Genomic DNA, 27,117 nt, shown 5'->3' with positions numbered 1-27,117 from the left:
AGAGCCGAGATCCCACCAGAACGCTATGCTGGCTGACCAGAGGCACAGAGGGCTTAGGCTGGCTGTGGGTGGGGGGACAGGGAGCACCACACACAGGGTGGTAGGTGACTATAGGACATCCTCATGGGGGCCGGACAATGGGGTGGGGCTTGTTAGGGTTGGTAGTGGGTGAGTACAGGTCTCATCTGGGTCCCATCAGTCCCAAATCTGGCCCAGCAGTTATAGACACATACAGAGGTCAGAGGTCAGACTGATGGTCCCCAAACCTGGCTGCCTGTTGGAATCTCCCGGAGCTTTGAAACCATAGTGTGCTGGGCTCTTATCCTTTGATACTCTGATTTAATTGCTCTGGAGAACCACCTGGGCCCTGGGATTTTTTTGTTTTTTAATAGCTCCACAGGTGCTTCTAATGTGTAGCATTCCCACCCAGATCCCCTCCTTTGGAAACCATGTGGCCCCACAGTGGCAGGCTCTTACAAAGATGGCACCCTTCTCCAGCATGCAGATGGGCTTGTCATGGAGGCTGGCGAACTGCACCGCCACCTGGTGGTAGATGGGCAGCAGCAGGTCCTCCCTGGCCTTCAGCTGGCCCTCCAGGTCCTTGCGATCCTTGTCGGAGAGCTCAGACATTCCTGAGGGCAAGGGCACAAACCATGCTTGGCGGCATAGACCTGTGCTTTAATCCCAACCATACCCCAAATCGAAATCGAGCTGAATCGAGCTGCTCCTGCGATCCCAGAAATGCACTCATGATGGTAAGACAGTACTCAGCATGCAACCGTGAACGTCCACCGCCCCCGCTGCTTTTCAGAAAGCACCACTATCCTTATGGGATACAATCAGTTACTATTTCTAATACATGTTGCTAAGTATACTGAGGGGAAATTATAAGCGACTCTGCCAATTTCACAACTTAGATGAAATAGACAAATCCTTTGAAATATACAAATCACGGAAGCTCTGCCAAGAGGAAACAGATAATCTGAATAGTCCTATATATAATAAAGGGCGATTTGTAGCCGAAACCTCCTATCAGGGATACCTGGGTGGCTCAATGGCTGAGCATCTGCCTTTGGCTCAGATTGTGATCCCAGGGTCCTGGGATCGAATCCTGCATTAGGCTCCCCACAGGGAGTCTGCTTCTCCCTCAACCTATGTTTCTGCCTCTCTCTGTATGTCTCTCATGAATAAATAAATAAAATCTTTAAAAAAGAGAAATCTATCGAAGATTTAAAGAAATAATGCCAATTTAAACTCAGAAAACAGGATAGTACACTTCCTAACTCATCAGCATTACCCTGATACCAAACCTAAGAAATCACACACATCTCTTATAAAGAGCACAGTTATAAAGATATTGCCACCCAGTATGGACTTTTTTTTTTTTTTTTTAAGAGAGAGAGCACACAAGTGGGAGTAAGGGGGGAGGGAGAGGAGAGAGACAACGTCAAGCAGGTGTCACGGTCAGAGCAGAACATGATGTGGGGCTTGATCTCATGACCCTGAGATCATGACCTGAGCCGAAATCAAGAGTCAGACGCTGAACTGCCCGAGCCACCCAGGCACCCCCAATATGGACTTTTAAGAGAATTATATCTAAGGTTGCAAGTGAAACAAAGCTATCAGCTCAAACAAAACTGGTAAAATATTTTAACTGGATGGAAAATTCTAAAGGGATGTTTTGCTGTGAAAATTCTGATCTTTTTCATCAGCCCCAAATACTTCCATTTTTATATTTTGTGTGTGTTGAGAAATAAATACACTAAGGCATTAAAGAATTTTTTTTTTAAGGCATTGACTTTGCTGTATGAAAACACTTTGAAAATATCTCACCATTTTTGTAGCTGTGTAATGTACCAAATACATTTCACTGTTTTCACCATACTAGAAACCTCCAATGGTGGAGCAGGCTGGGCCTCTCTTGCCCTCTGAGAGATGATGCATTCTAACCCTCTTACCTAGCCCTTCCATGAGTTTCTTGCAAACTGGGTCGATCCTTCTCATAGTCTTTATCAGATCTTTCTTTCGGTACTTAATCTCTACTGTGCCCTCTGGCTCCAGAATATTTGCCCTGAAAAAAGAAGAGGCAAGGTCTATGAGATGTTCCCCAATAAGCCATAGCCAGGAGATGTGGGGGTGGAGTCAGAAGAGCCAGGAAATCTGGATATGAGTTCTTAGCTCTTTCATGGACTCACTTTGTGACCTCAGGCAAGTCAGAGGGGACTCTCTGGTCATCTGCTTCTATAGCCATAAAATGAGGGGCTGAGCCAACTTCTTTAATTCAAGTTTTCTGAACCCTGGGTAGCCCCTTCAGCTCTGAGCACATATGACTTTCTCCAAAACAGCCTAGCCTTCCTGCTCTTCAGCCACAGTCCTTTGTGACTTTTCTAATGTCTGTTCTCCTCAGGCCACGATACTGTTGCTGATCCCCTTAAAGCTCACAGAGTCACAATGAAGGGGCCAGCATGATCAAGTATGAGCTGGCCTCCTATTTCAACCCTCTCACTCACCCCTCAGACTGCCCATCCCCATCCTCTTTTGATAGCTTGGAAGCCCCGAGGAATACTCTATGGAACTTTGAGCTTCCTGGTGGCCAGAGTGAAAAGTTCATGATTGACCCCACTGGAAGCTGCCTGTGTCCTGAGTCTTCCTGGAGGCCTGACCTCAACAGCCCCCGGTGATGGTCTAGGTGCACTGAAGGCAGACAAGCGTGGCTCATTTGCACCATATCACAATGTCTACCATAATGCCTGGCATTGAGTTTGTACTCAATAAATCTTAAATGAAGGAATGCATGAATGTCACAGAAAGAGGAAGCCTCTATCTTGGGCAGAATTACTCCTGAGGTCTTTATGTCATAGACAGCATGTAGCACAGAGTCTTCACTTTAAAGTCACTCAAACACTGTGTGGCAAGTATTACTGTCATTATTCTTTCTATAAACGTTCCTGGGATGAATTCCTCCTTAAATACCACCAAGGTTTTCTCTCCTCTGAAGAACTGATATCCTCTCACCCAAGTATCATTTCTGTCATTGGTTCAGCCACTATTTTCCAACCACCCCCTAGCAGTTAGGCATGGTGCTAGGCCCTGGGTTATAAAATCAAATAAAGCACAGTCCCTACAGGAACTCATAGCTCTGGGAGAGAATCAGAGTCTAGTGAGAATTAGATAACTGTTGTATTTCCCTTTTTATCCTGGTGGTCAGGAAGCTCAGGTGCTTTCTGTCTTTCCTTATTTTTTTATTGCAAACTTCCTTGGGAAGCAGGTGAGTATAAGTCATGAAAGTACAAACAATAGTTCTGCTGCCTCTGGCTCCAGCCACTAACTCTGAGACAATTTTTTTTTTTTTTAAGATTTATTTATTTATTTGAGAGAGAGAGAGAGAGCTCGCACAAGTGGATGGAGGGGTAAGAGGGATAAAGAGAAACACATTCTGTGCTGAGCAGGGAGCCCAATATGGGGCTCAATCCCAGGATTCTGGGTTCAGGACCTCAGCCAAAGGCAGATGCTTAACTGCATGAGCTACCCAGGTGCCCCTCTTCTGTGAAAATCTACTTGAGCACTGAATGCTAGTTTCAGATTGGTAAAACTAGAGGCTCTCCATCCTTCAGAAACTCAGAATACCAGGTGCCTGGGTGGCTCACTCAGTTAAGTGTCTGCCTTCAGCCTAGGTCATGATCTCAGGATCCTGGGATTGAGTCCCAAATGGGACTGGCTCCCTCTCAGTGGGGAGCCTGCTCCTCCCTCTCCCTGTACCCCTTCCCCCTACTCCTGCTCTCTCTCTTGCTCTCTCTCAAATAAATACAAAAAATCTTAAAGAAACAGAAAAAGGGGAAAGAGAAACTCAGAATGACCTTGCAATTCCTGGCCAGAGGCTCAAAGGTGATGGGGCCTCAGGACTAGGAGGTGAGAACAAGCAAAGGTTCAGCCAGGTGGAGGAAGTGATGCACCCACCTGCTCTCCTTGTCTGCATACATTTCTATGTACAAGGGGTTGATGGAGGAGTCCACGACCACCCAGGAGCCCCCCCGGAGCTCTGCATAGGGTGGGATGTAGATCAGGATGGGCTGTTTGTACTGTCTGAGGCTGTCTACAATGTAGGCTCCGAACTTCAGCATCTGGTCATACATGTCTGAAAAGCAAAGCAGTCACCTGGCAAGAAGGCTTCAGGCCCTAACATCTGTCCACACACCAAGTCCACAGCCCTCCTCATCCTTGGGAACCTGAGAAGGTGTGTTCAGCTGGGATGCTTGGTGGCACCACACAAAGAGCACTGGGCTGGGAGTCAGGCGTGGGCCTAGGTTCAGATGTCACCCTGACTGTCCATGTGACCTCAGACACATCACTCTCCCTCCCTGGGCCTCAGTGTTCCCATCTGTAAAAGGAGGTGTAGTGCCCTCCTGGGGATTCCTTCCAGCTCTGACTCTGGGATGCCCTGGCCGGTGATAGCACCCCCTCCTGATCCTGCCATTTCTAGCACACAGACACCTTACCCATGTCCTTGCCTCCTGCTCACACGCAATATGACCCTTATTTTCTACCAAGATGTGGCCCTCCAAGTACCAGGCCCTTTACATGGTTATATTTCAATGATAAAATTGGCCATCATCACACCAAGAGCTAACTAACACCATGTACCAGTGATCAGCTCGTCAAATCCTGACCTCAGACGTCTTGGGTTGGTCACCTTAGTCCTTTCATGGGTGTAAAAGCTCCCAGGGCTGCCCTCCCTGCCCTGCCCCTCATGGCATGATCTCTGGCCAGTCACACTCGGAACCCTCAGTTCCTCATCTGTAAAATGGGAAGATGTTACCTGAACTGCTCCCATCCTCAGGACTGGGGGGTGGGGGGTCTCAGCTAAGAGGATGATGGGCCATACAGAGTAGAACTGCAGCGCCCCTGGAGGGGGCTTCCCCATCCTGGGTGCTGGTCATGTCCCCCCACCCCATCTCCACTTTGGGATATATAGAGGAGAGGCATCCTTACCTTTCATGCCACCAGAGAACCCTCTCCAGTTGGCAAAGATAATCAGGGGCAACCTCTCTCGGTTGAAATCCTTGATGGCCTGGGCTGTCTTATAGGCTGAGTCTGGGAGCCACACCTGGCCTGCCTGCTGGATTATCTGGAACACAGAGCGACCTGGATCAGACTCCCCTGGGTAAGATGGAGACAGTTGCCTGAACCACACCCTAGAGGGCAGGCAGTCTGGTCTGTGTTGGTACCCACACAAAAGCCAGTGCTCACAGGGAGGGCCCAAAGCTCGTTTGCTAGGGGCCCTGCCTGTTTCTCACACTGCAGCCCTCAGAGTTTCCTTTTGCTTCATTTTCAGGCTCAAAAGGATGCCAAGCTAGTCTGGGCCATGTTGAGTCCTATGACCTACCCTCCGCCTCCTGAGCTCCTCTCAGTCTGTGCCACGGCACACCTTAGAAGCAGTGACAGGGACCGAGGCGGAAGTCAGGAAGGATTCCCCAGGGACGTGTCACTCTCTGAAGAAGATAGGGTGGGACATTTATGCATCCCACAGAAACGGTGCTGGAGAAATGCACCCTCAGGTCCCAGGGCTCCCCAAGGCTCTGGCATGTGACCACCCAGGACCCACACTTATTGGCTAAGCCACAGCAGTCCCAAATTCCCAGCCCCCTCACCTTGGCCTCTGAATCCAGGTTGGCAGGGTCCGCGGGCACCACCACCTCCACAGTCCGCGTCTCCACGGCGATCACTCCAACAGGGATCCCCCCTAGCCTGCAAGGCCGAGCATGAGTAAGCCAGCCTGGGTAAGCCAGGTGACACCCCCCGCCCCACTCCCATGGATTCAGAGGTAGATGAGTCCACCCAGCCCAAGCTGACACTCTGTGGGCATCCTGGATACATGGGCACTCATGGCGGGGATGGGGGCATGTGGAGGAGACCACGGTTTTTACTCTGACATGTTATTTCATTGGAAGGCAAAGAAGCTTCTCTTAGCAAAGCAGTAAGAGCCGCCTCATGAGCTGGTGGGCTAGAGCACTGCTATTGGTGCCCTCTTGGGACAACAGCCGCTATGGTGATGGGGATGGCCAGGGCAGGGACTGGAGCAGCGCTGTCCACTAGAACTTTCTGTGATGCTAGCACTTGAAATGTGGCAACAGAGGAAGAGGATCTGTTTTCCTCTTTCAATTCATTTTATGTTTTAATGTCCATACTCGGCCAGCGGCTACCATGTGGGATGGGGGAGGTGTAGACACCAGGGCATGTTTGGAAAGGGATATTGAGCTGGAAAGAGCTTCCCTTCAGGGGATTCCATGACATCAGGGACTGTCACCACTTGCTACCAGTGGCCCTCTGCTGGGTGCATCCCTGGGTTACTCTTGTTTATGCTCTCAATGACCCTATGAGGCAGGAGGAAGGAAAGCCTTTAAGTAAATGAAGAACTTCCACATGGAAGGGGGAGCAGATCTCGTTTTAGGTTTTAAAAAAATGTTTTAAAATAAAACACAGAGGAGTAGCTGTTAATTCTAGGCTTAGTATTTTAATACTTATTTATTGCCCAGGAGAGAAATAATAGCAACCACAAAGACAGTACTAGCAACCACTACCACTTATGGAGCACTTATGATTTTTTTTTAAATAGGTTCTATGCCTGGCATGGAGCCTAACACAGAACTCAAACTCACAACCCTGAGATCAAGAGCTGGATGCTTCCCCGACCGAGCCACTCAGGCCCCCGCATTTATGATATTGTAAGTGCTTAACATACATCATCACAAACAGTCCTCGGGGGGTAGGATTATCATCCCCATCTTGCAGATGAAGATGCAAAGGCTCAAAGAAGGTGAGTGACAGGGCTGGGCTTGACCTTAGATCTAACTCCAGAGCCAGAACGTGTAGCAACTACATCATACCAGGAATCTGAATGGTAAATTATAAGGACACTGTTTTGGGCTCCACACAGGGAAGGATCTTACAGGGAGTGGGACATGTCTAAAAAAATGAGGACTACACCACTGATGAGTGAGCTGCTCAGCTCTGGAAGCATCCAAGCATTTAAGCCATCCACCAGCTGTGTAGACAAGGGGGTTCCTGACCATGGTCCTCCTGAAATGGAATCCATAGTTTGGAGTGTCTGTGCAGTTAGCTGGTGGGAGCACCAAGAGCTATCTTCTGATTCCCAAAGGGGGCCCATGGTCCCCTTGGCTAGGGAGCCCTGCCTCAGAGCTAGACACTAGGGGCGAGGGTGCTGACTCCCAGGAATAAGTTGGCTGAGATGCCTACTAAGGCCACAGAAAGATCTAGACTTTATGAAGAAAGTCATCATCCAGAAAACTATTCCCCAGATTTTTTGTTTCAGAAAATCCTGAGGTCAAAAGGAAAGTGCTCTTGGGGGTCATCTGAGAGAAAAGGACTCATGGCCTAGTGTCTGGAAGTCCCAATGCCGGGGGAGGCCAGGTGAGTGCAGCCCGCCCCATCCTCAAAGTTACCTTGCTCGTCCTGTCACCACAGTCTGGGCCCAAGGTGCCATGATTTCCTTGAAACTGCCATAGTCAAAGAATCCACTCTGCCAGGATCCCTTCAGAGCTGTGGACAAGAGGACAGAGGCCCAGGCCAAAGGGTTGGATTGGGTTGATGAGGATCCCCAGGGTCTGCCTGGTGGGACAGACAAACTGGCCTTTGACAGCCCAAACACCTGTTTCTCCTAAAAACCATACAGATCCCAATCCCATTAAAAAACAAAACACAATATTAAAAAACTAAAAAAACAAAAAAACCTGGCTGCAGAAAATATGCCAAGTCAGGAATCAGCTCACTTGGAACATCTAACTATATCAGCTCCCGTCAATGCCAAGCACATGAAGATCCTAATCTCAAGGATCAGCCCAGGAGGCAAAGAGAGTTGATAGGACACCTTCAAAAGGTGGGATTTGGGAAAGGGACCACCTGCCTCAGAAGCCTCATCTTCAATGTGCCGGCTGCAGCCTCACACTTAACTGGGCTGGGGACATCTTCAATTTCCAAAAGAGGGAGAGAGAGACAGAGACAGGGAAGAGACTGAAAAGAGGAGGGGAGTGGAGGAGGGAGGATGTGATGACGTCAGCTGCAGCCATCCCAGGAGAGGAAGCAGTGACAGGAATGCATACCACGTTTCCATCACGTGGTCTGCACAAGGAGAAGGAAGCCAGGCGACACAAGGGTTGTAAGCTGCCAGGGAGGGAAGCTGCGTGCCTCAACGCAAAGCAACCTACCTCCTATATGGAGACAATGGTCAGAAACCAGTTGGATATTTGATAATCAAGATGAAGCCAGGCCCCTCAGTGCTCACAGGCAAGGAAGCCCAAGAGAAACCTAAGAGTGGCAGGCCAGCCACGGGCCTTCCTGGGCCACAGCCCTGCCCCACCCCACCCCAGCACCATCCTGTAGGGGATCCCCTATCCTGCACCCCACAGCTGGATTGGCTGGACAGGCCGTTCTCTAAAGGTGGCAGCATCTGAAATTCTAGACTGGGGATTATGGTCATGGGGGTAGCTCAGCTTTCCTGTGCTGTCCTGGCTGCCCAGAATGTAACTGTATACTGCCCAGAGACAAGCCAGCCCCTCTCAGAGAGAGGGACAGAGAGAACGTGTATGCACATGTGAGTGTGCACATCTCTATGTGTGTGAGCATGTAGAAGAGGCCAGGTTGACTGTCCTGGGTAAACCCACGGAGGGCTACTTTAGCAAGGGTTAGCCAAATAGAGGCAAAAAGAGGGAGAGAGGGGGAGTCTGAGGCTCTGAGGTCTGCATTTTTCACCTCTAACCGTGGAGCAGTGTGGGGAGACAGGCCATGCCTCCTGTTGCACTTCCCTTCCATCTACCAGGCCCCAGAAATCGGAGGCTGTTTCCACCCCTTCTTGGTTAGCAGCTCAAGAAAAGCATAGAGGGAAAAAAAATTCCGAATTCCTCCACTCTCACCACATCTGATCTCAGGTGTACCCCTCTGGGATCCATGACCAAGGATCAGTACTTCCACCCTGAGTGTTCCTTCATCCCAGATGCAGAAAAGAAACCCAAGAGCCAAGATTCAAGCAAAGCACGTTAGAACTTACTCGGGTGAGGCCTTCCTGCAAGCAGCCACCGGGGGTCATAGGGAGTCTTGGTTGGGAAGAATTCAACTTCTCTGTCAATGGGGTCCGTGGGCGTGATGATGGGGACTGGGCTGTGATTATCCTAGAAAAGGAAACCAACCCAGTCTCCGGTGCTTGTCGGTGATGCCTGCTATCTGTGTCTCTCCTCTGACCATGATTATGCCTGGTTACGTAGCAGAGCCCAGCCTAACTAGCCAGTCCTCACCAGTATAAGTAGCATTTGGTGAGGACCTGCCAAGACAGCCGGTTCTCATCATTGCATTGAATCACCATGGAAACACCCTGGGGTAGAGGCTCTTATGATTCCCAATTCACAGATGAGGAAACTGAGGCTCAGAAAGATTAAGAGAATGTCCCAAGGTCTCACTGCTAGCAAGGAGGGAGCCAGGAATCAACTCCAGCCTGTCTGCAAAGCTCCAAGATTCTCTACTGTTCAGTGTTACCTCTTTTGATGAGAGGCAATGACATCCCTTTCCAAAGGATCAGCATTCCTTATAATGGCATTAAAAAAAAAAAAAAAAAAAAGCAAAGAACAGCCAGTACAGGGCTGGGTGTCCGAGAGGGAAGGAGGGAGGAGTAAAGGAAAATCAACCCCAGCTACAGTGAGGCACTCCCTGTTTCCCAAACGGTCATGTTACCCAGCAACTGAACCTGGTAACAGTCTTCCAGACCTGACGCTGCAGAGGGGGATACTGCACCTTCGGCATGTAGGACAGCCAGTCCAGGATGGTATAAACGCCCTCGAAGTCATCTGGCACGGTGATGTGGGAGACGCCATTGTAATGCATGATCTGCACGCCGCCCAGCTGGTTGTTGGAGGTGTAAACCTCTCTGCCCAGGACCTGCTTTGACATGGCGCAGTCAGCAAGGGCTCCCCCCGCTCAGGCCCCTTCCATCTGTTTGGAAATCATCTTCCTCGGTGGTCCTCCACCAGGGCTACACACTACAATTACCTGGGAGCTTTCAAAAATCCCGCTGCCCAAGCTGCACCCAGATCAATTACAGCAGAATCTTTGGGGCTGGGACGCAGCAGCTGTACTTTTTCCTTAAACTTCTACCGATTACTTTGGTCTTCTCAAAAAAACGAAACCCTGCCTAGTGTTTCGGAGTTGGCAGGCTGGCAACGAGGCCTGAGAATCTGCATTCCTAACAAGTTCCTGGGATGCTGCTGGTTCAGGGACCAGACTTTGAGAATTTCACTGGGATTTTATCAGACATTGTACTACAGAGGCTTTAGAGTCATGCGGGATATGTTTTAACACGGTGAAAACAGTAGAATACCAAATTCTACATTCACCAGGAGTCAGAATATGAGAAAGAAATACACCAAAATTTTAGTAGGAGCAAAATTACTTTTGAGAGGGTCTCTTTCCAGTTTTCTGCAATATGTAATGCCAAGTTAATCATTATTTAAAAATTTAAATGTCTGTACACAAGAGAGTGCTACCACAAAAGCCTATTTTTTAAAAAATGTTTTTTGGCCCATAAGAAACTCAGATAAGTGCAAATTGAAAAAAAAACAGTTCCTACGCCAGTAGGAATGATACTGGTTTCATGCTGAGAAAAATCCCCCATCAGGGGACAGTGAGATGTTAAAATGAGCCCATGATCCCCCACCCCTCAACCCCCCCCGCCCCAACCCTGCCACCCTACCTAGGGTGGTCCTTGGTCACCTTGTTGAGAGCAGTTGCTCCGGTCAGGATGATGTGAGAATTTTCCACCTGGATCACTCGCTGGCCCAGCCTCACCAAGTAGGCCCCAATCCCCACAGCTCGGCAGGTCACCTGTGGAGATAGGAGACCTTCTGAATTCATGAAGCAGGTGTGCCACGCTCCCCACAGCAGGGGGACGGGACAGGCCAGGAACCCACTGGGCACACATGGAAACTATAGCTTGGCTGCTGGCAACTTGACTGGTGACCAAACAGGACAAGGACAAGCCAGTTCTTTGATCTTACCTGACCATGGCTTCCAGAAAGAACGTGGTTAACTAAGAAGAGTGTTCTGAGGACAGACAGACATGGAATGTTCTGGTTCTTGCTTCATCCAACGCATAGCTGCTTTTTTTTTAAAGGATTTATTCATTCATTCATTCATTCGAGAGAGAGAGAGTGAGCATAAGGAGGGGGAGCAGAAAGCAGAGGGAAAAGGAGAAGCAGACACCCCACTGAGTAAGGAGCCCCACGTGGGACTTGATTCCAGGACCCTGAGATCATGACCTGAGCCGAAGACAGATGCTTAGCCCTAGGCACCCCCAAGGCATGGTTCTTATATGTTGCTCTTCTGAGCCATGGGTAGCCTCTCACACAACCAGAGGATATCTAGGAGCCAGTGCAAGACTGGTGAAATCTGAGTAAGGTCTATACCAAGGTCAAGGCGCTGTGCCAATGTCAATGTCCTGGTTTTGATAATGTGCCATGGTTACATAGGATACTGTCATGGGGGAAGCTGAGTGAGGGGGCTGAGGACCTCTCTCTACTCTCCTGTAACTTCTGGTGAGTGGTACACTATTTCAAAATTATATATATATGATACATATAGTTATATATGACACCTATATAATTATATATGATTCAGATAAAATATTTTAGAATATACAAAAAGGTATGTCTGTTTATAGATATTAAAATAAAAATGTTTTTGGAATATATAAAAATATGTATATAACATACAAAAAGAAAGATATACCTAAAGGTTTATTTTTTATTATGAAATTTATATAAATGATATCTAGAAAACAAGCCTAAGGAAGACAACCATGGCCAGCATTTTCCACCTCGGAAACTGAAGATCCAACACTGAATGTAAAGATAAAGTCTCAAATGACAGTCTACCATGAAAGGGTAGTAGTACTACTAGAAACAGCAAATATTTCTGAAAAGGCCAAGGAAGGGGGTGGGGAGATATTCCTTTAGTACCAATTAAAATCAGATAAAAATGCTCCTAAATACTCAGCACCTTTTTTAAAAAATTTAAATTCTAGGGATCCCTGGGTGGCGCAGTGGTTTAGCGCCTGCCTTTGGCCCAGGGCGCGATCCTGGAGACCCGGGATCGAATCCCATGTCGGGCTCCCGGTGCGTGGAGCCTGCTTCTCCCTCTGCCTGTGTCTCTGTCTCTCTCTCTCTCTCACTGTGTGCCTATCATAAAATAAAAAAAAATAAAAAAAAAATTTAAATTCTAGTTAGTTATCATACAGTGCAATACTGGCTTCTGACGTAGAGTTCAGTGATTCATTACTTACATACAACGCCCAGTGCTCAACATAAATGTACCCTCCTTCATAATCATCACCCATGTAGCCCATCCCCCACCCACCTCCCTCCATCAACCCTGTTTGTTCTCTATCATTAAGAGTCTCTTATGGTTTGTTTCCCTCTCTCCTTTTTTTTCTTTTCCCCTTCCCATATGTTCATCTGTTTTCTTTCTTAAATGACACGAGTGAGATCATAAGGTATTTGTCTCTGACTTATTTTACTTAGCATAATATACTCTAGCTCCATCCACATCATTCCAAATGGCATGATTTCATTCTTTTTGATGGCTGAGTAATATTCTACTGATAAATATACCAATCTTCTTTATCCATTCATCAGTTGATGGACATCTGGGCTCTTTCCATAGTTTGGCTATTGTTGATAATGCTGCTATACACATCAGGGTGCATGTGCCCCTTCAAATATGTATTTTTTGTACCTTTGAGTAAATACCCAATAGTGTGATTGCTGGATCATAGGGCAGTTCTACTTATAACTTTTTGAGGAACCTCCATACTGTTCTCAAGAGTGGCTGCACCAGTTTGCATTTCCACCAACAATGCAAGAGGGTTTCCCTTTCTCCACATCCTCACCAACACCTGTTGTTTCTTGTGTTGTTAATTTTAGACATTCTGACAAGTGTGAGGTGATATCTCATTATAGTTTTGTTATCAAAAATGCATATGCATTTCCCTAATGGTAAGTGATATTGAGGGTCTTTTCTTATGTCTGTTGGCGATCTTGATGTCTTCTTTGGAAAATTGTCTATTCGTGTCTTCTGCCCATTTCTTATCTGGATTATTTGTTTTCTTTGGGTATTGAATTTGATAAGTTCTTTATAGATTTTGGATACCCTTTACAAGATAACATCATTTGCAAATATCTTCTCCCATTCTATAGGCTGCCTTTTAGTTTTGTTGATTGTTTTCTTCCTTTTGCAGAAGCTTTTTTTTTTTTTAAAGATTTATTTATTTATTTATTCAGAGAGACCGAAAGAGAGGCAGAGACACAGGCAGAGAGAGAAGCAGGCTCCATGCAAGGAGCCCGACGTGGGACTCGATCCCGGGTCTCCAGGATCACACCCCGGGCTGCAGGCGGCGCTAAACCACTACGGCACTGGGGCTGCCCGCAGAAGCTTTTTATCTTGATTAAGTCCCAATAGTTCATTTTTCCTTTTGTGTCCGTTGCCACTGGTGACATGTCTAGTAAAAAGTTGCTACGGCCAATGTCAAAGAGGCTGCTACTGTGTTCCCCTCTAGGATTTTGATGGATTCCTGTCTCACATTAGGTCTTTCATCCATTTTGAATTTATTTTTGTGTACAGTATAAGGAAGTGGTCTAGTTTCATTCCTCTGCATGTTGCTGTCTAGTTTTCCCAATACCGTTTGTTCAAGAGATAGTCTTTTTTCCATTGGATATTCTTTCCTGCTTTGTCAAAGATTAGTTGACCATACAGTTGTGGGTTCATTTCTGGGTTCTCTCTTCTGTTCCACTGATCATTGTGCCTGTTTTTGTACCACTACCATGCTGTCTTGACAACTACAGCTTTATAATATAGCTTGAAATCTGGAATCATAATGCCTCCAATTTTTTTTTTTTTTTCAGAATTGCCTTGGCTATTCAGTGGTCTTTTGTGGTTCCATACAGATTTTGGGATTGTTTGTTCTAGTTCTGTGAAAAATGCTGGTGGTACTTTGATAGGGATTGCATTAACTGTGTAGATTGCTTTGAGTAGTATAGACATTTTAACAATGTTTATTCTTCCAATCCATAAGCATGGAATGCTTTTCCATTTCTTTGTGTCCTCTTTCTTTCATAAGCATTGTATAGTTTTCAGAGTATAGATCTTTAATCTCTTTAGTTAAGTTTATTCCTAGTTATCTTATTGTTTTGGGTACAATTGCAATTGGGATCCATTCCTTGATTTCTTTTTCTGCTGCTTCGTTATTAATGTAAATATTTATACCTTTTAAATAAGAAGAGATTCGACCATGGCTCAAACACATCAACTATAAAAAGATGTATTTCCAGATAGTTGTTAAAACTGTGAACCAGGTTTCGAGGATATTGAAGCATTGCCATTGATGTTGATGGGTGTAATAATAGCATTATGATTCAGTAAAAAAGTAGTGCGTGTGGGAGTCTTTATCTAGTAAAGATCCACACTGGGGCATCCACAGATGGTAAGACAGGACAGAGGCCTTGCTTTAAAATATCTCCAAATAGGGGTGCTTGGGTGGTGCAGCCAGTTAAGTTTCCAACTCTTGGTTCTGGCACAGGTCATGATCTCACAGTCATGAGATCAACCCCCACATCTGGCTTGGCGCTTAGCGCAGAGTCTGCTTGAGTTTCTCTCTCTTTCTCCCTCTGCCCCTACTACCCCCCTGCTTACTCTCTCTCTCTCTCAAATAAATAAATACATCTTTAAAAAATATATACCCCCAAATAGGAGAGCAGAGGGATTGAAGACACAGGAATGGCTACATGTTGTAATCACTGGAGCTGCATGATGACCACATGAGGCTCTTTACTTCTGTGACAGTTTTTAAGATTTTATAAGAGAAAATTGAAAAGGAAAAGGAGATAAAATAGGAGACTCACCAAGCTGATGGTGACAATTTCTTCGTAAGCCAGGGAGGACTCCCCCGCAATCATGCCAGAGCCCCTGAGATTCTCCACGCCCACACCACTGTCCTTCCCGATGATATCCGTGATGACATACCTTCAGGAACCAAAAACAGGTTCAAGATTGAGCTCTAGCCCAGAAAAATTCAAGGCTGATGCACTTCCTCAGGACCCAGGGCAGGAGGGACAAGCAAGGTGAGGGAATAGGAGGTGATAAAGCAGCCAGAGGTGAAATGAAAGCCGGGGTCTAAGACCCTCACAATTGGACCTGAAGTTTCTAGAAGGGCAAGTGCAGCATCAATAATCACCCTTCCAACCAAAAATGTCTGCCTATTTGGAGGCTGTCCTAATAAAATGTCACCCCTACCCTACATGCCTCCATAAACAATCTAGAATAGAGTTTGGTCTACAGAGAGATGGGGAAAGCTGCTTAATTCACAATCAATCAGTTGAGATTCAATGGCCAGAGAAGTGTGAGACACTGTACAGCCTAACCCCCATTAAATGTTCTGACAAGGTCTGCAGTAAAGATGCTTGTTAGATCCCATTTTATTTTTTTAATATTTTATTTATTTATTCATGAGAGACACAGAGAGAGAGAGGCAGAGACACGCAGAGGGAGAAGAAGGCTCCATGCAGGGAGCCTGATGTGGGACTCGATCCTGGGACTCCAGGATGCCGCCCTGGGTCGAAGGCAGGCACTAAACCGCTGAGCCACCCAGGGATCCCCTAGATTCCATTTTAAACCCAGAGTTTCTCAACTTACTTGACTATGGAAATGGTTTTTCACCACCATCCCACCACCCCAACATATCACCAACTAATATCCCAGAAAACTTAGCCTGGGAAATTCTGATTTTGTCAACTTAAAAAAAAAAAAAAAAAAACCACAACATTCCCTAGAAAAGAGAGCTGGTAGCTTTGGACCTCCTCACAGAGCAGACCCTCGCCCTGCCCACACCTTCGCAGCTTGCCAAATCACTGCTGTGTCAGCTTCGCTAACTTGATCATAAATGTGAGCCTGCTGTTCCAGGGACATCATGAGAATCCAGTCTAATTCTTCCTGTGTGAGGTAGTATGTTTGTGAAAGCCACGACTCATTTAGGGGTGGCAAGGATGGGCTCACCCTGAAGAAATCCCCAGGTATCCTAGTCATCAGTGTCTGGAAGGCTCAGGGTCCCACTGTACAAACATCACCATCACATTTGAAAGTATCACCCACGAGCCCCGAGGCAAAGACAAGGACTTCCATTAGTAGCTGAAATGGACCACAGGCCAAATGAAGGAGCTATCAGATAAATTACTTACCTGGATTCTCCATCTTCCTCGATGTGTTTACAATGGACAGAGTTCAGGGAGCTGATTGTGGTGTAGTCTTTGGGGGTCAGGTACAAGTATTTAAATCCCTTAAAAATATATATATATACTCCAGTGAGGTTATGAATCCAGTTCCCTGCATTAGACAGCCACTGTTTTTTTAAAAACTGTTAACACTGTAGGGGCGGATGTTAATAACAAGTTAACAATGTGTTAACAGCACAGTTAACGTGTCTGACGTTAATCCCATATTAATAATAGCTATAAACTGAAGGTCTGATTAGTGCCAAGCACTTTCCACTTACCCTTACCCACAACCTCCTGTTTTTCCTGCTCTAAATCAGTTCCCAAATCACCTTTTCATTCCTGTTTCCCTAAGGCATCTGTTCTTTTTCCCCCTTATTGCCAGTTCCTTCCACGAAATTTTATTATAAAGTTTATATGTGTATGTAGGCATATGTATATGTGCACATACGTGTGTGTGTACAAATGAATATATGCTTTTTACATGAAAAGAATGATTTCTGCTCCCTTTTGCAGGACAGTATCATTACTTTGAGAATGCATGCTCTGGTTGCAAATAATAACTGTCCTCTGCATTTTCACATCACAAAATGTGTGCTTTTCTCTTGTGTGTTTTTATATTTTAAAAAGATTTTATTCGGGGATCCCTGAGTGGCGCAGCAGTTTAGCGCCTGCCTTTGGCCTAGGGCGTGATCCTGGAGACCCGGGATCGAGTCCCATGTCGGGCTCCTGGTGCATGGAGCCTGCTTCTCCCTCTGCCTGTGTCTCTGCCTCTCTCTCTCTCTCTCTCTGTGTGTGACTATCATAAATAAATAAAAATTAAAAAAAAAAAAGATTCTATTCATTTATTTGAGAGAGAAAGAGCACAGGCAGGGGGAGCAGCAGGCAGAGGTTCAGGGAGAATCAGGCTCCCTGCTCAGCAGGGAGCCTGATGTGGGGCTGGATCCCAGGACCTTGGGATCGTGACCTGAACTGAAGGCAGATGCTTAATGGACTGAGCCACCCAAGTGCCCCCATTGTACATTTTATTGTGGCCAGTGTCTCTGCATCTCCCAGATGATTTCTAAGAATTCTCTGAGGCCGGGGAACACATCTTATTCACCTTTGCATCCTCAGTGTATACTGCATCCAGGGGATGCTCCGTGTTTATAAACATCTCTTCATGAATGGATAAAGAAGATGTGGTCTATGTATACCATGGAATATTACTCAGCCATTAGAAACGACAAATACCCACCATTTGCTTCGATGTGGAGGGACCTGGAGGGTATTGTGCTGAATGAAATAAGTCAATCGGAAAAGGACAAACTTGATATGGTCTCATTCATTTGGGGAATATAAAAATTAGTGAAAGGGAATAAAGGGAAAGGAGAAAATAAGTGAAAATATCAGTGGGGGTGACAAAACATGAGAGACTCCTAACTCTGGGAAATGAACAAGGGGTAGTGGAAGGGGAAGTGGGCGGGGAGTTGGGGTGACTGGGTGATAGGCACTGAGGGGGGCACTTGGCAGGATGAGCACTGGGTGTTATGCTATATGTTGGCAAATTGAACTCCAATAAAAATTTTAAAAATTTAAAAAATCTCTTCATTATTAATCTCCTAAAAAGGTACCTTTTTAGACATTTTTTCCCTAACTGCCACTGCCTCCCGTGAAATTTTTAAGACTGATATACTGTATGCCTTTTATGCACTGTATGGGTATCTGTGCTTGATACACAAAGAGCACTGAGATTCTTTCCAGCCTCTTGTGGGCACTGTCCCCTCCCAGGGGCGCATCACCCCACCATGCTGGCTCCGAGACGTACTTTGTGGGGGTCTCCTGGGTCCACCCAAGCCACTTGGAATATGTGCTTGATCTCCTCTGCAAGGCCAATACAGGCCCCACTGTTGGCTGCAAGGTAGATTTTGGGGATACCCTCTGCCCGGGCCATCTCCGACGCCCGCAAGTACAGGAGGTCTTCTCCCATGCCAAAGGATCCAATGCGGAATGTGATGTCATTGCTGATGACGATCATGTTCCGCCCTTCTGGATACTCTGGGGTCTTGAATCTCATTTTGAAGGCCACCATGCCCACCTGCCGAGAGGACAGATGCACAAGGAAAGCCATTTATGTCTTCAGGGGTACATTTTTGGAAAGGGTGACTCCAGCCAGGGGCGGGGCTCTGGAGCATTCTTACCTCATTCCCTCCAGGGAGACGGTTCATCTCCACTAGCTGACCCTGAGGGTCCAGCACCAGCTCTGTATAGGTCAGGATGTCTTTGGGGTATTTGTCTGGGGTGCCCCACAATTTAAAGAGAGCCTAGGGATGGGGAAAGAAAGAGAAAACCTGAAGTCCTCATTTGGGAGGCACATTTTCTAGTTCTTTCTTTCTTTTTTAAAATCATGAACAATTCAAAGCACACAGAAAAACATGCAGGATAATAAATACCCAAGCACTTATCATGTGGTTTTGTCAAATCATAATTTCTCCATCGTTGCTTTTGAATTTTTTAAAGGAATAAGAAAAATGCAACTGAAGCCCCTGGTGTACCCCTCCCTCCCCGACGCCAGATAAACCATTGTCCTGAATTTAGTGTCTACAAGTCCTGTGCATGTTTTTACATTTTTCATTATATATGCATACATTTTAAACATGTGGGGGCGCCTGGCTGGCTCAGTCAGAAAAACATGCAACTCCTGATCTCAGGGTTGTGGGTTCAAGCCCTATGTAGGGTGTAGAGATTACTTAAAAATAAAATCTTAAAAAAATTAAGTCTAAATCATGTCTCTAACCTCACATGGGGCTTGAACCCACAACCCTGAGACCAACAGTCGTGTGTTCTTCCAATTGAGCCAGCCAGGTGCTCCTGCAGAACTTAAACTTTAAATAAATGGTCTTGCACTGGACACAGCTTTCTACACCTTGCCCCTTTGGCTCCCCCGTATGTTTGAGAGATTTGTACATATTGAGAAATTTAACTCTAGTTCATTTTCTCTGCTATTCAGTTTCCATCGTATGAACAGATCACAACTTACTTATTTATAACACTTTTTAAGGAACATTTTTAAAAAAGATTTTATTTATTTATTCATGAGAGACACAGATTGAGAGAGAGAGAGAGGCACAGACACAGGCAGAGGGAGAAGCAGGTTCCATGCAAGGAGCCCGACGTGGGACTCGATGCCAGGACTCCAGGATCACACCCTGGGCCAAAGGCAGCACTAAACTGCTGAGCCACCTAGGCTGCCCTTTCAAGGAACATTTAAGCTGCTTCCAATACTACACTACTAACGATAAGGCTGTAATGAGCACTTTTTTTTTTTAAGATTTTATTTATTTATTTGAGAGAGAGAGAAAGAGCAGGGGAAGGGCAGAGTTGGACAGATTCCATGCTGAGCAGGGAGCCTGATGGGCTCCATCCCAGGACCCCGAGATCACAACCTGAGCTAAAGTCAGGTATTTAACCAACTGAGCCACCAGATGCCCCTGTAATGAGCATTCTGATGGTTCCTTCTTATAAACAGATGAGAGTCTCACCAGGTGAGTACCTAGGAGCAGACTCACTGGGTCAGAGGGTTTATGAAGCTTCAAGTTTACTCAGTATTATCAAATTGCTCTCTCATTTTTCAAAACCCTTTACAGTCTAAGTAAGAAGATGTAAGAACTGCTTTGCTCCATATACTTGCCAATACTTAGTTTTGTCAAATATTTTAATGTTTATCCATCTGCTGGATATGAAATTGTATTGTGGTATTGATCTGTACTTCACTGATTATTGTAAGGTAAGAACCTTTGAATATGTTTATTGACCATGTGAGTTTCTTTTTTTGCTAATTTCCTGCTGTTGATAACTCCTGCCCATATTTTTTATACATTTGCTTGTTTTTTTTTTCTAATTGATTTATTAGTCCTCTTTAGATAATCTAGTTGTAATCCCTTTCTGGTAATAGGCATTGATACAGATTCTCCCTATCCGGGGCTCATTTTTCCTTATTTAAATAAAGATCTTCAAAATTTTAATAGAGTCAAGTTTATGGGTCTTTTCCTATACAGTTAAGCTTTTAATTGACTCCAAGTGACTTTAATCCTCTTGAAGCTTATTTCTGTATACTAGATAAGGTAGAAATCAAAATTTACTTTTTCCAATGATATAAGTCCTCCTTTACCTACAGGAGATATGCACCAAGACATCCAGTAGATGCCTGAAACCTCTGACAATACAGAACCCTATACATACTATGGGTTTTTTTTTTCTATACATACATAACTATGATAAAGTTTAATTTATAAATTAGGCATAGTAGCATTTATAACAATAATAAAAGAACAATTATAACAATATACCACAATAAAAGTTAACATGGTCTCTCTTTCTCTCAAACTATAATAAATTCACCCTTCTTCCTGTGATAATGTGCAATGACAAAATGCCTACATGATGAGATAAAGTGAAGGGCATGATGTAGGCATTGTGACACAGCATTAGGCTAACACTGAACTTCTGAACATACATCAGAAGGAGGATCATCTGCTTCTAGATTGCAGATGGGCACAAGTAACTAAAACTATGGAAAGTGAAGCCATGGATAAGAGGGAACCACCACACCTTTTGGTGAAGTTTATTCGCAATTCATAATCCCACCTTTGCATTCTGTAAAGGCTCTGTTTATGAGTGGGTCTGATTTTAGGCTCTATACTGTTCTACGGGTCTATCTATCTAGCTATCTTACAACAATACACTGTAGGGAATACTGCTACTTTAAAACAAGTAATGACATTGGCTAAAATGAGTCTTTTTGACTGTTCTTTTTCAATATTGTTTTTGTTATTCATAAGCTTTTGCTTTTCCATATGAATTTTTAAGTTTCACAACAAATTTTTGGAATTATATGAAATGTATTAATTTGGACAGAACTAATATCTTTACAATATTGAATTTTCCCATCAATGGGCAATATATACCCCTCCATTTATTTAGGCTTAAAGTGTCTCAATAGGGTTTTCAAATTTCCTCCATAAAGGTTCTGTATGTTTTTTATTTATTCACATGTAACCTTGTAGCTTATCTTACTTTTTTCCAAGTACATTTTACTATTACTGCTGGTCTATGAGAATGCAGTTAAGTTTTGATCTTGTATCCAGCAATCCTAATTTATTATTTCATTGGTTCTAAAGAGTTTTTAACTTCTTATATAGACATTTATATCATCTGCAAAAACACCATTTTGCTTTTTTGCTTTTTTTTTTAATTTATTTTTTTATGATAGTCACAGAGAGAGAGAGAGAGAGAGAGAGAGGCAGAGACACAGGTAGAGGGAGAAGCAGGCTCCATGCACTGGGAGCCCAATGTGGGATTCGATCCCGGGTCTCCAGGATCGCGCCCTGGGCCAAAGGCAGGCGCTAAACCGCTGTGCCACCCAGGGATCCCCTTGCTTTTTTTCCCCTTGCATTTCAGTCTTTACACTTATTTCTTTTTCTTATCCTATTGCATTAGCCAGAAACTCCAGTAAAAAAAAATGTTAATAGATATGATAATAATGGATATCTCTGTCCTGTATCTGTCTTTCTAACATTTCACCATTAGGTACTATTGACTTTAGATTAATATCTTTTATCAAGATAAATTCCCTTCTATTCTTAGTTTACTAAAAGTTTTTACTATAAACAGATATGATCTTCTCAAACACTTTTTTGCATCCATTAAAAAATTTTAATTTTTTCTTAATCTATTATGGTAAGGTATTTTAATAGACTTCTTAATACCAAATCATATTAGCTGCTACAGGATAAATCTTAGTCCAATTTAAAGAAAATCACTACTGGATTTCATTTACTAATATTTTATTTATGGCTTTTATGTCTCGTTCATAAACGAGACAACCAATTTTCCTTCTCCTAATGTTCTAATCTTAATACATATTAAGCTAGTAATAACCTGATAAAATGAGTGAAGCAGCATTTCCCTTGTTTTTTTCTACTCTCTAAACAATTTGTATACAAAGGGAATTAGCCTATGCCTGAAGGGAACTGACGCCTTCCTGTCTACAGGGTAAGGTCCTTGGTCATGGGTTCATGAACATCATTTACAAGGCAATGGAAGGGATGTAAACAGATATCCATGGCACCAATGCCAGCCTGTTCAGTCTCCTTGGAAGGCCCTATTACATTAAAAAAAAAAAAAAGGCATAGTAACAACACTTCAAAGAAACACTAAAATGTTACTGTAGTCATCAATGGTGAATAGATTACATAAGTGTGGAATTTTATGCTGATCCCTATTTTTCTATATTTTCTAATGTATACTTTAATCAGAAAAACACAAGACATTATTTTTTAAAAGTAGACAAAAAATTCCTCAAAGGCAATGAGTGACTCCACCCTCTTCCTCATGGGTTACTTACCCTTAGAATAGTGCCTGGGAGGTGGCAGGAACTTAATACATGAACATTAAAAAGACCAGAGGAAAGGGTGCCTGGGTGGGTCAGTCAGTTAAGTGTCCAACTCTTGATTTTGGCTCAAGTCATCATCTCAGAGTCATGAGATCGAGCCCCACGTCTGGCACTGCACTCAGCACAAAGTCTGCTTGAGGTTCTGTCTCTGCCCCTCCCCAAGCTCACATGCTCTCTTGCTCTCTCTATGAAATAAATAAATAAATCTTTAAAAAAAAAAAAAAAGACCAGAAAGAAACACATAAAAATATCAATGTGTCTTTAAGACATGGAACTATGAGTCACTTTTTTCTTTTTTTCCATGCTCCTTTACTTTCCAAAGTTTCTATATTATATTACTTTTTATCACTGGGAGGAAAGTAGGTTCATTTTAGAAAAAATACTAGGAAGGCATTCCCAATATTGATTTCTTTTTCTTCATGAAGACTTCGTTCTTCAGACTGAGGTCTTCAGAAGAGTAACTAAGGGCAGGGAGTGTGGGGCTGGTAGAGTCCCTGAGGGGGACCCAGGATGGTGCCACAGCAAAGCTGTAGGACTTGCCTGCCTGAACATCTCTGGGAAGTCGTAGACATAGGTGGTGCCCAGGGACTGGGCCTGAAATCGCTTGGCCTGAAGCAGATCCTTGGTGACATAGGGAGTGTTGATCAGCATCCCATGCTGGGGTCCCTGTTTATTGCCAAAGGAATTAAACATGATCTGGAAAAAAAGAAAGAAAAACAGAGTGAAGGAAGGAATTTTCAGAGAAGCATAGTCCTGTCCAATTTACTCCTACTCTTCCCTCAATGAAAGTGTGGTGGAAGGAAGGAAAGGATATCACATCACATGACAAAGTAAGTGCCCCAGAGAGCTAATCTTCTTACCTCCGCCACTGTGGACAAGCAGAACAAGAAGGGACAGTGGCAGGTATAGAAGCATAGTTCCAAAAATGTGACCCTCATAGTACTTTTCACACACACAAAACCAAACATGAGGGTACAAAAACTGGTGAGATCTGAATAAAGTCTGCATTTGAATTAATAGTACTATACTGTTGCCAATTTCCTGCTTTGGCAAGGTCCCGTGGTTATGCTAAGATGACATCATTGGGAGAAGTTGGGTGAAGGGTACATGGGAACTCTCCGCAATATTTTTCCCCTCTGTACTATTTTTCTAACTTCCTGGGAGTCTAATAATTTAAAGAGTTATATATTTAAAAATGGAAGTCAATAGGATATTTGATTCAGTTTACAAACATCTGTTCTAAAACATGGTTGGGGGAAAATACCCATTTTCTTAAGTGAACCAACCTGGGAGTTGCATTACAATCAACCACAGTATTCCACATCTTTTCCCAAACATGGTCCTAAAATGGATTAAATTTGAGATTGATTCTCTTTCCCAGGGGAATGAACAACTGGGATTCAGAAGCTTACATGTTTATTGCAAACTCAGAGGAGCTACCCCAATACAGTATGGCAAGGCAAGACGGACACCAAATATCATTTTAGTCTGTGTCTTGCTCTCAGGAGCAGACTTGATATGCCTCTGCTTGGATTTGCATCTCTATGGCACTTCCCCTCTCCCCAGCCTTACATTTCCAGATCTGGGGTCAGTGACTTCCTTGTAGAGGCTGATGTCCAGGTAGTAGCCCGACTCATTGGTGATGAACAGGCGGATGGGATCAGCCCTGCCAGTGGTGGTCTGGCGGATGTTGATCTTGACCTCAGCCTGCAGCACGCGGAGTTTCCACAGCCGGCTGCCATAGCGCATAACCATGGAACGCACGGACTCTTCAATCTGCCCCAAATGACAGCAATTCCCATCTCAAGGTCCATTCCATAAAAAACTTGTAATAAATAATTCTAGCACTGACAATAAGCAAATGATGACATCCACTGAATGCAAAATACCCAGGACATAGTACGTATCCAACAACTATCAGCCAATAATAACCACAGGTGCCATGCTAAGCATGTGAAGAGCATTATCTCATTTCATCCTCATAATTACTCAGAGAGGCTGGCATTTTTATACTCCAGTGACAGATGAGGAAACGGAGGCTGGTAAGCAACAGAGCTAGTATGCCTACGTGACATCATCTTTATCTCCACCATGTAGCTCAAGGGTTTGCATTTTTCTCTTCTGGGAACCATGTGGGTTAGTGGAGCTGGGACATCAGCACAGGTCCTCTGCACCCCACAGATGCCAAGCTGATGACCCAGGACTTCTTTCATCCCAGAATCACCAGTATCAACTCTGTCCGCTCATGAAGAACCAGCCATGGAAGAATGGTTCTTTTTCCCCTTTCCTTCCATATACGGATCCCCAAAAAAGCTGGGAATGAGGGACAAAATTTTGTCTTGCAAGACACTTTGGACATTTGTGCCATCCTAAAAGTGGAGCGTGCTGCCTATAGGGTGACCATCAGAACAGGGGTGATCCTAAGGGTGGTGGCAAAAATGTGGTCCTGGAATTAAATGACAGAAGGTTGTCCACCCACAACAATTGAGGCTCAAATACACACATACGTGTCCTGGAACTTAGGTCTCGCATGCAAGGAGACAAGACCCCAAAGCAGCAAGGCACAAAGTGCCATAGGCCCCTGGGAAAGCTGAACCCAGAGCATCCCCAGAGGCAAGACCTTAAGAGGGTCCATGATGACGGTGGGCACGAAGTTCAGGAAGATGTGGTTGCAGTCTGTACGCACGGTAGTGTTGTTGAACGCCACTTCCAGCTCATCCATGGCTTCCAGGAGCAGACGCTCACCCTCGTTCTGCAAGTACTCGAAGGAAGCTTCCTGCCAAAGTCAGGGAGATGGATGCAAGAGCGAGGGGCACAAGGCTGGAAACGGAGCCTCACACAGAAGGGAGCAGAAAGCATTGCCCCATCTCCAAAAAGTGTGCCAGGTGAGAAGGGCAGAGCCCTGCCTCTGAAGGTAAAAGCGTGTCAAAGGCTATCCAGCATATTCACCATGTCTTTTATTTTCTATATTGTGATGCTCTGACAACGAGGCCATACTGACGCTGGAGGGACTACCCCTTCCAGGGTGGCCAACTTCTAGAGATGGTAAATGACTCACCTCTAGGCATGCTTTTCAAATGCCAGCCAGGAAATCCAGAGCACATACCTCCTCTTTAGGCTCTCATATTCCAGGTCACTATCCACCTGCCCTAATCACCCCAGGCCCAGGTATCAGACAACTAGAGACAGCCCCTTGGCTCAAGAACCTACTGAAATTATTTAGATGAGCCAATCCCAAGCCTGCCTATCCTGCCTCACTGGTTGTTCCTTCCCACAGAAACCACAACACTCTTACATACATTTCCCTTTCTTCCCCTGCCTCCCACCAACCCTGGTGCTTCCTTATACGGCTCCCCACAGTATGATGTGCCCCCTCCTCTTGGGATCTGAGAGTGACAATCTTTTCAGGGGCAACTGTTTCCTAATCTGTTGTCCTTACTGTTCCTGAAAATAACAAAACTCATTAAAATATCTAGTTGACTGAGGTAGCAAAAAAACTGACATTAGCTTAACATCCACCAGGAGAGGATTCGGAAAACAAAACAAAACAAAACAAAACAAAACAAAACAAAACCCCAAACCATTACATACACAGTACATCCAAGAAAGGACAAAGCATGAGGTAGACCATCTTCATTAATATGGGAGATGAGGTGTACAAGGAACTGACCAGTAAAATCATGTCCAATTGGTTTGTCCACCCTGAGCTCCCATCTGTAGCATTACACCTGGAACTCCTTGTACGCAATCATACCTAGAAAGGGTCACCAACAGGGCTGACCCCTGCTGAGTGGTGGGATTCTGGGTATTTCTCCTGATTTTTAAAGATTTTATTTATTTATTCATGAGAGACACACACACACAGAGAGAGAGGCAGAGACATAGGCGGAGGGAGAAGCAGGCTCCCTGTGGGGAGCCCGATGCAAGACTCGATCCTGGACTCTGGGATCATGCCCTGAGCTGAAGGCAGACACACAACCACTGAGCCACCCAGGCATCCCCCTCCTTAATTTTTAAAAGTAGTTTTCAGTATTGTTTGAAAAGTTCACAGTACAATCATAAATAACTTGTCTGAATGCAAGAAACAATGAAAATGAAACATGATCATGCACTCGATAAGCAACTACAAGAAACTCCTTTAATAAACCAGTATCTTTCTACCTTCTCAATTCCCTTCTCAAGCAGACAGATCCATGTGACACAAGAAACATCCACGTGTGCTGCCAGCTGGGACATGCAAAGAAGCCACTTTGCTGTCCACTCCCCTCATACTCCCCAGACTGGAGCATCCCAAGGGCATAGCTGTGTGTGCCCAGTGCACCCCGTGATCCCCAGCACAGAGCAGGGGCTCAGTGAAGGGAAAGC

The 27,117-nt window shown here is 44.8% G+C and overlaps 1 protein-coding gene across 7 annotated transcripts in view; it reads right to left on the bottom strand.

Annotated features, from left to right (window-relative positions):
• ACACB (acetyl-CoA carboxylase beta) overlaps positions 1-27,117 on the bottom strand; it is a 132,333-nt gene that overhangs the window by 2,793 nt on the left and 102,423 nt on the right. For 6 of the 7 annotated variants that reach the window (XM_041729465.1, XM_041729464.1, XM_041729466.1 and 3 more), the window contains 16 exons: positions 25,373-25,528; positions 24,325-24,528; positions 23,293-23,448; positions 18,500-18,622; positions 18,127-18,396; positions 16,287-16,384; positions 14,955-15,075; positions 10,774-10,884; positions 9,799-9,942; positions 9,062-9,182; positions 7,461-7,557; positions 5,649-5,745; positions 4,990-5,125; positions 3,958-4,135; positions 1,959-2,071; positions 478-632 (listed from right to left, as the gene is read on the bottom strand). In XM_041729465.1, the coding sequence (XP_041585399.1) occupies positions 478-632; positions 1,959-2,071; positions 3,958-4,135; positions 4,990-5,125; positions 5,649-5,745; positions 7,461-7,557; positions 9,062-9,182; positions 9,799-9,942; positions 10,774-10,884; positions 14,955-15,075; positions 16,287-16,384; positions 18,127-18,396; positions 18,500-18,622; positions 23,293-23,448; positions 24,325-24,528; positions 25,373-25,528 (2,280 nt within the window). Of the gene's footprint in view, positions 1-477; positions 633-1,958; positions 2,072-3,957; positions 4,136-4,989; positions 5,126-5,648; positions 5,746-7,460; positions 7,558-9,061; positions 9,183-9,798; positions 9,943-10,773; positions 10,885-14,954; positions 15,076-16,286; positions 16,385-18,126; positions 18,397-18,499; positions 18,623-23,292; positions 23,449-24,324; positions 24,529-25,372; positions 25,529-27,117 lie in introns of those variants that run through there. The other variant, XR_005983814.1, reaches the window with a different exon arrangement.

This window comes from Vulpes lagopus, chromosome 14 (genome assembly GCF_018345385.1).
Source record: "Vulpes lagopus strain Blue_001 chromosome 14, ASM1834538v1, whole genome shotgun sequence".
Taxonomy (NCBI): Eukaryota; Metazoa; Chordata; class Mammalia; order Carnivora; family Canidae; genus Vulpes; species Vulpes lagopus.
This window is presented reverse-complemented; position numbering and strand designations above follow the sequence as displayed.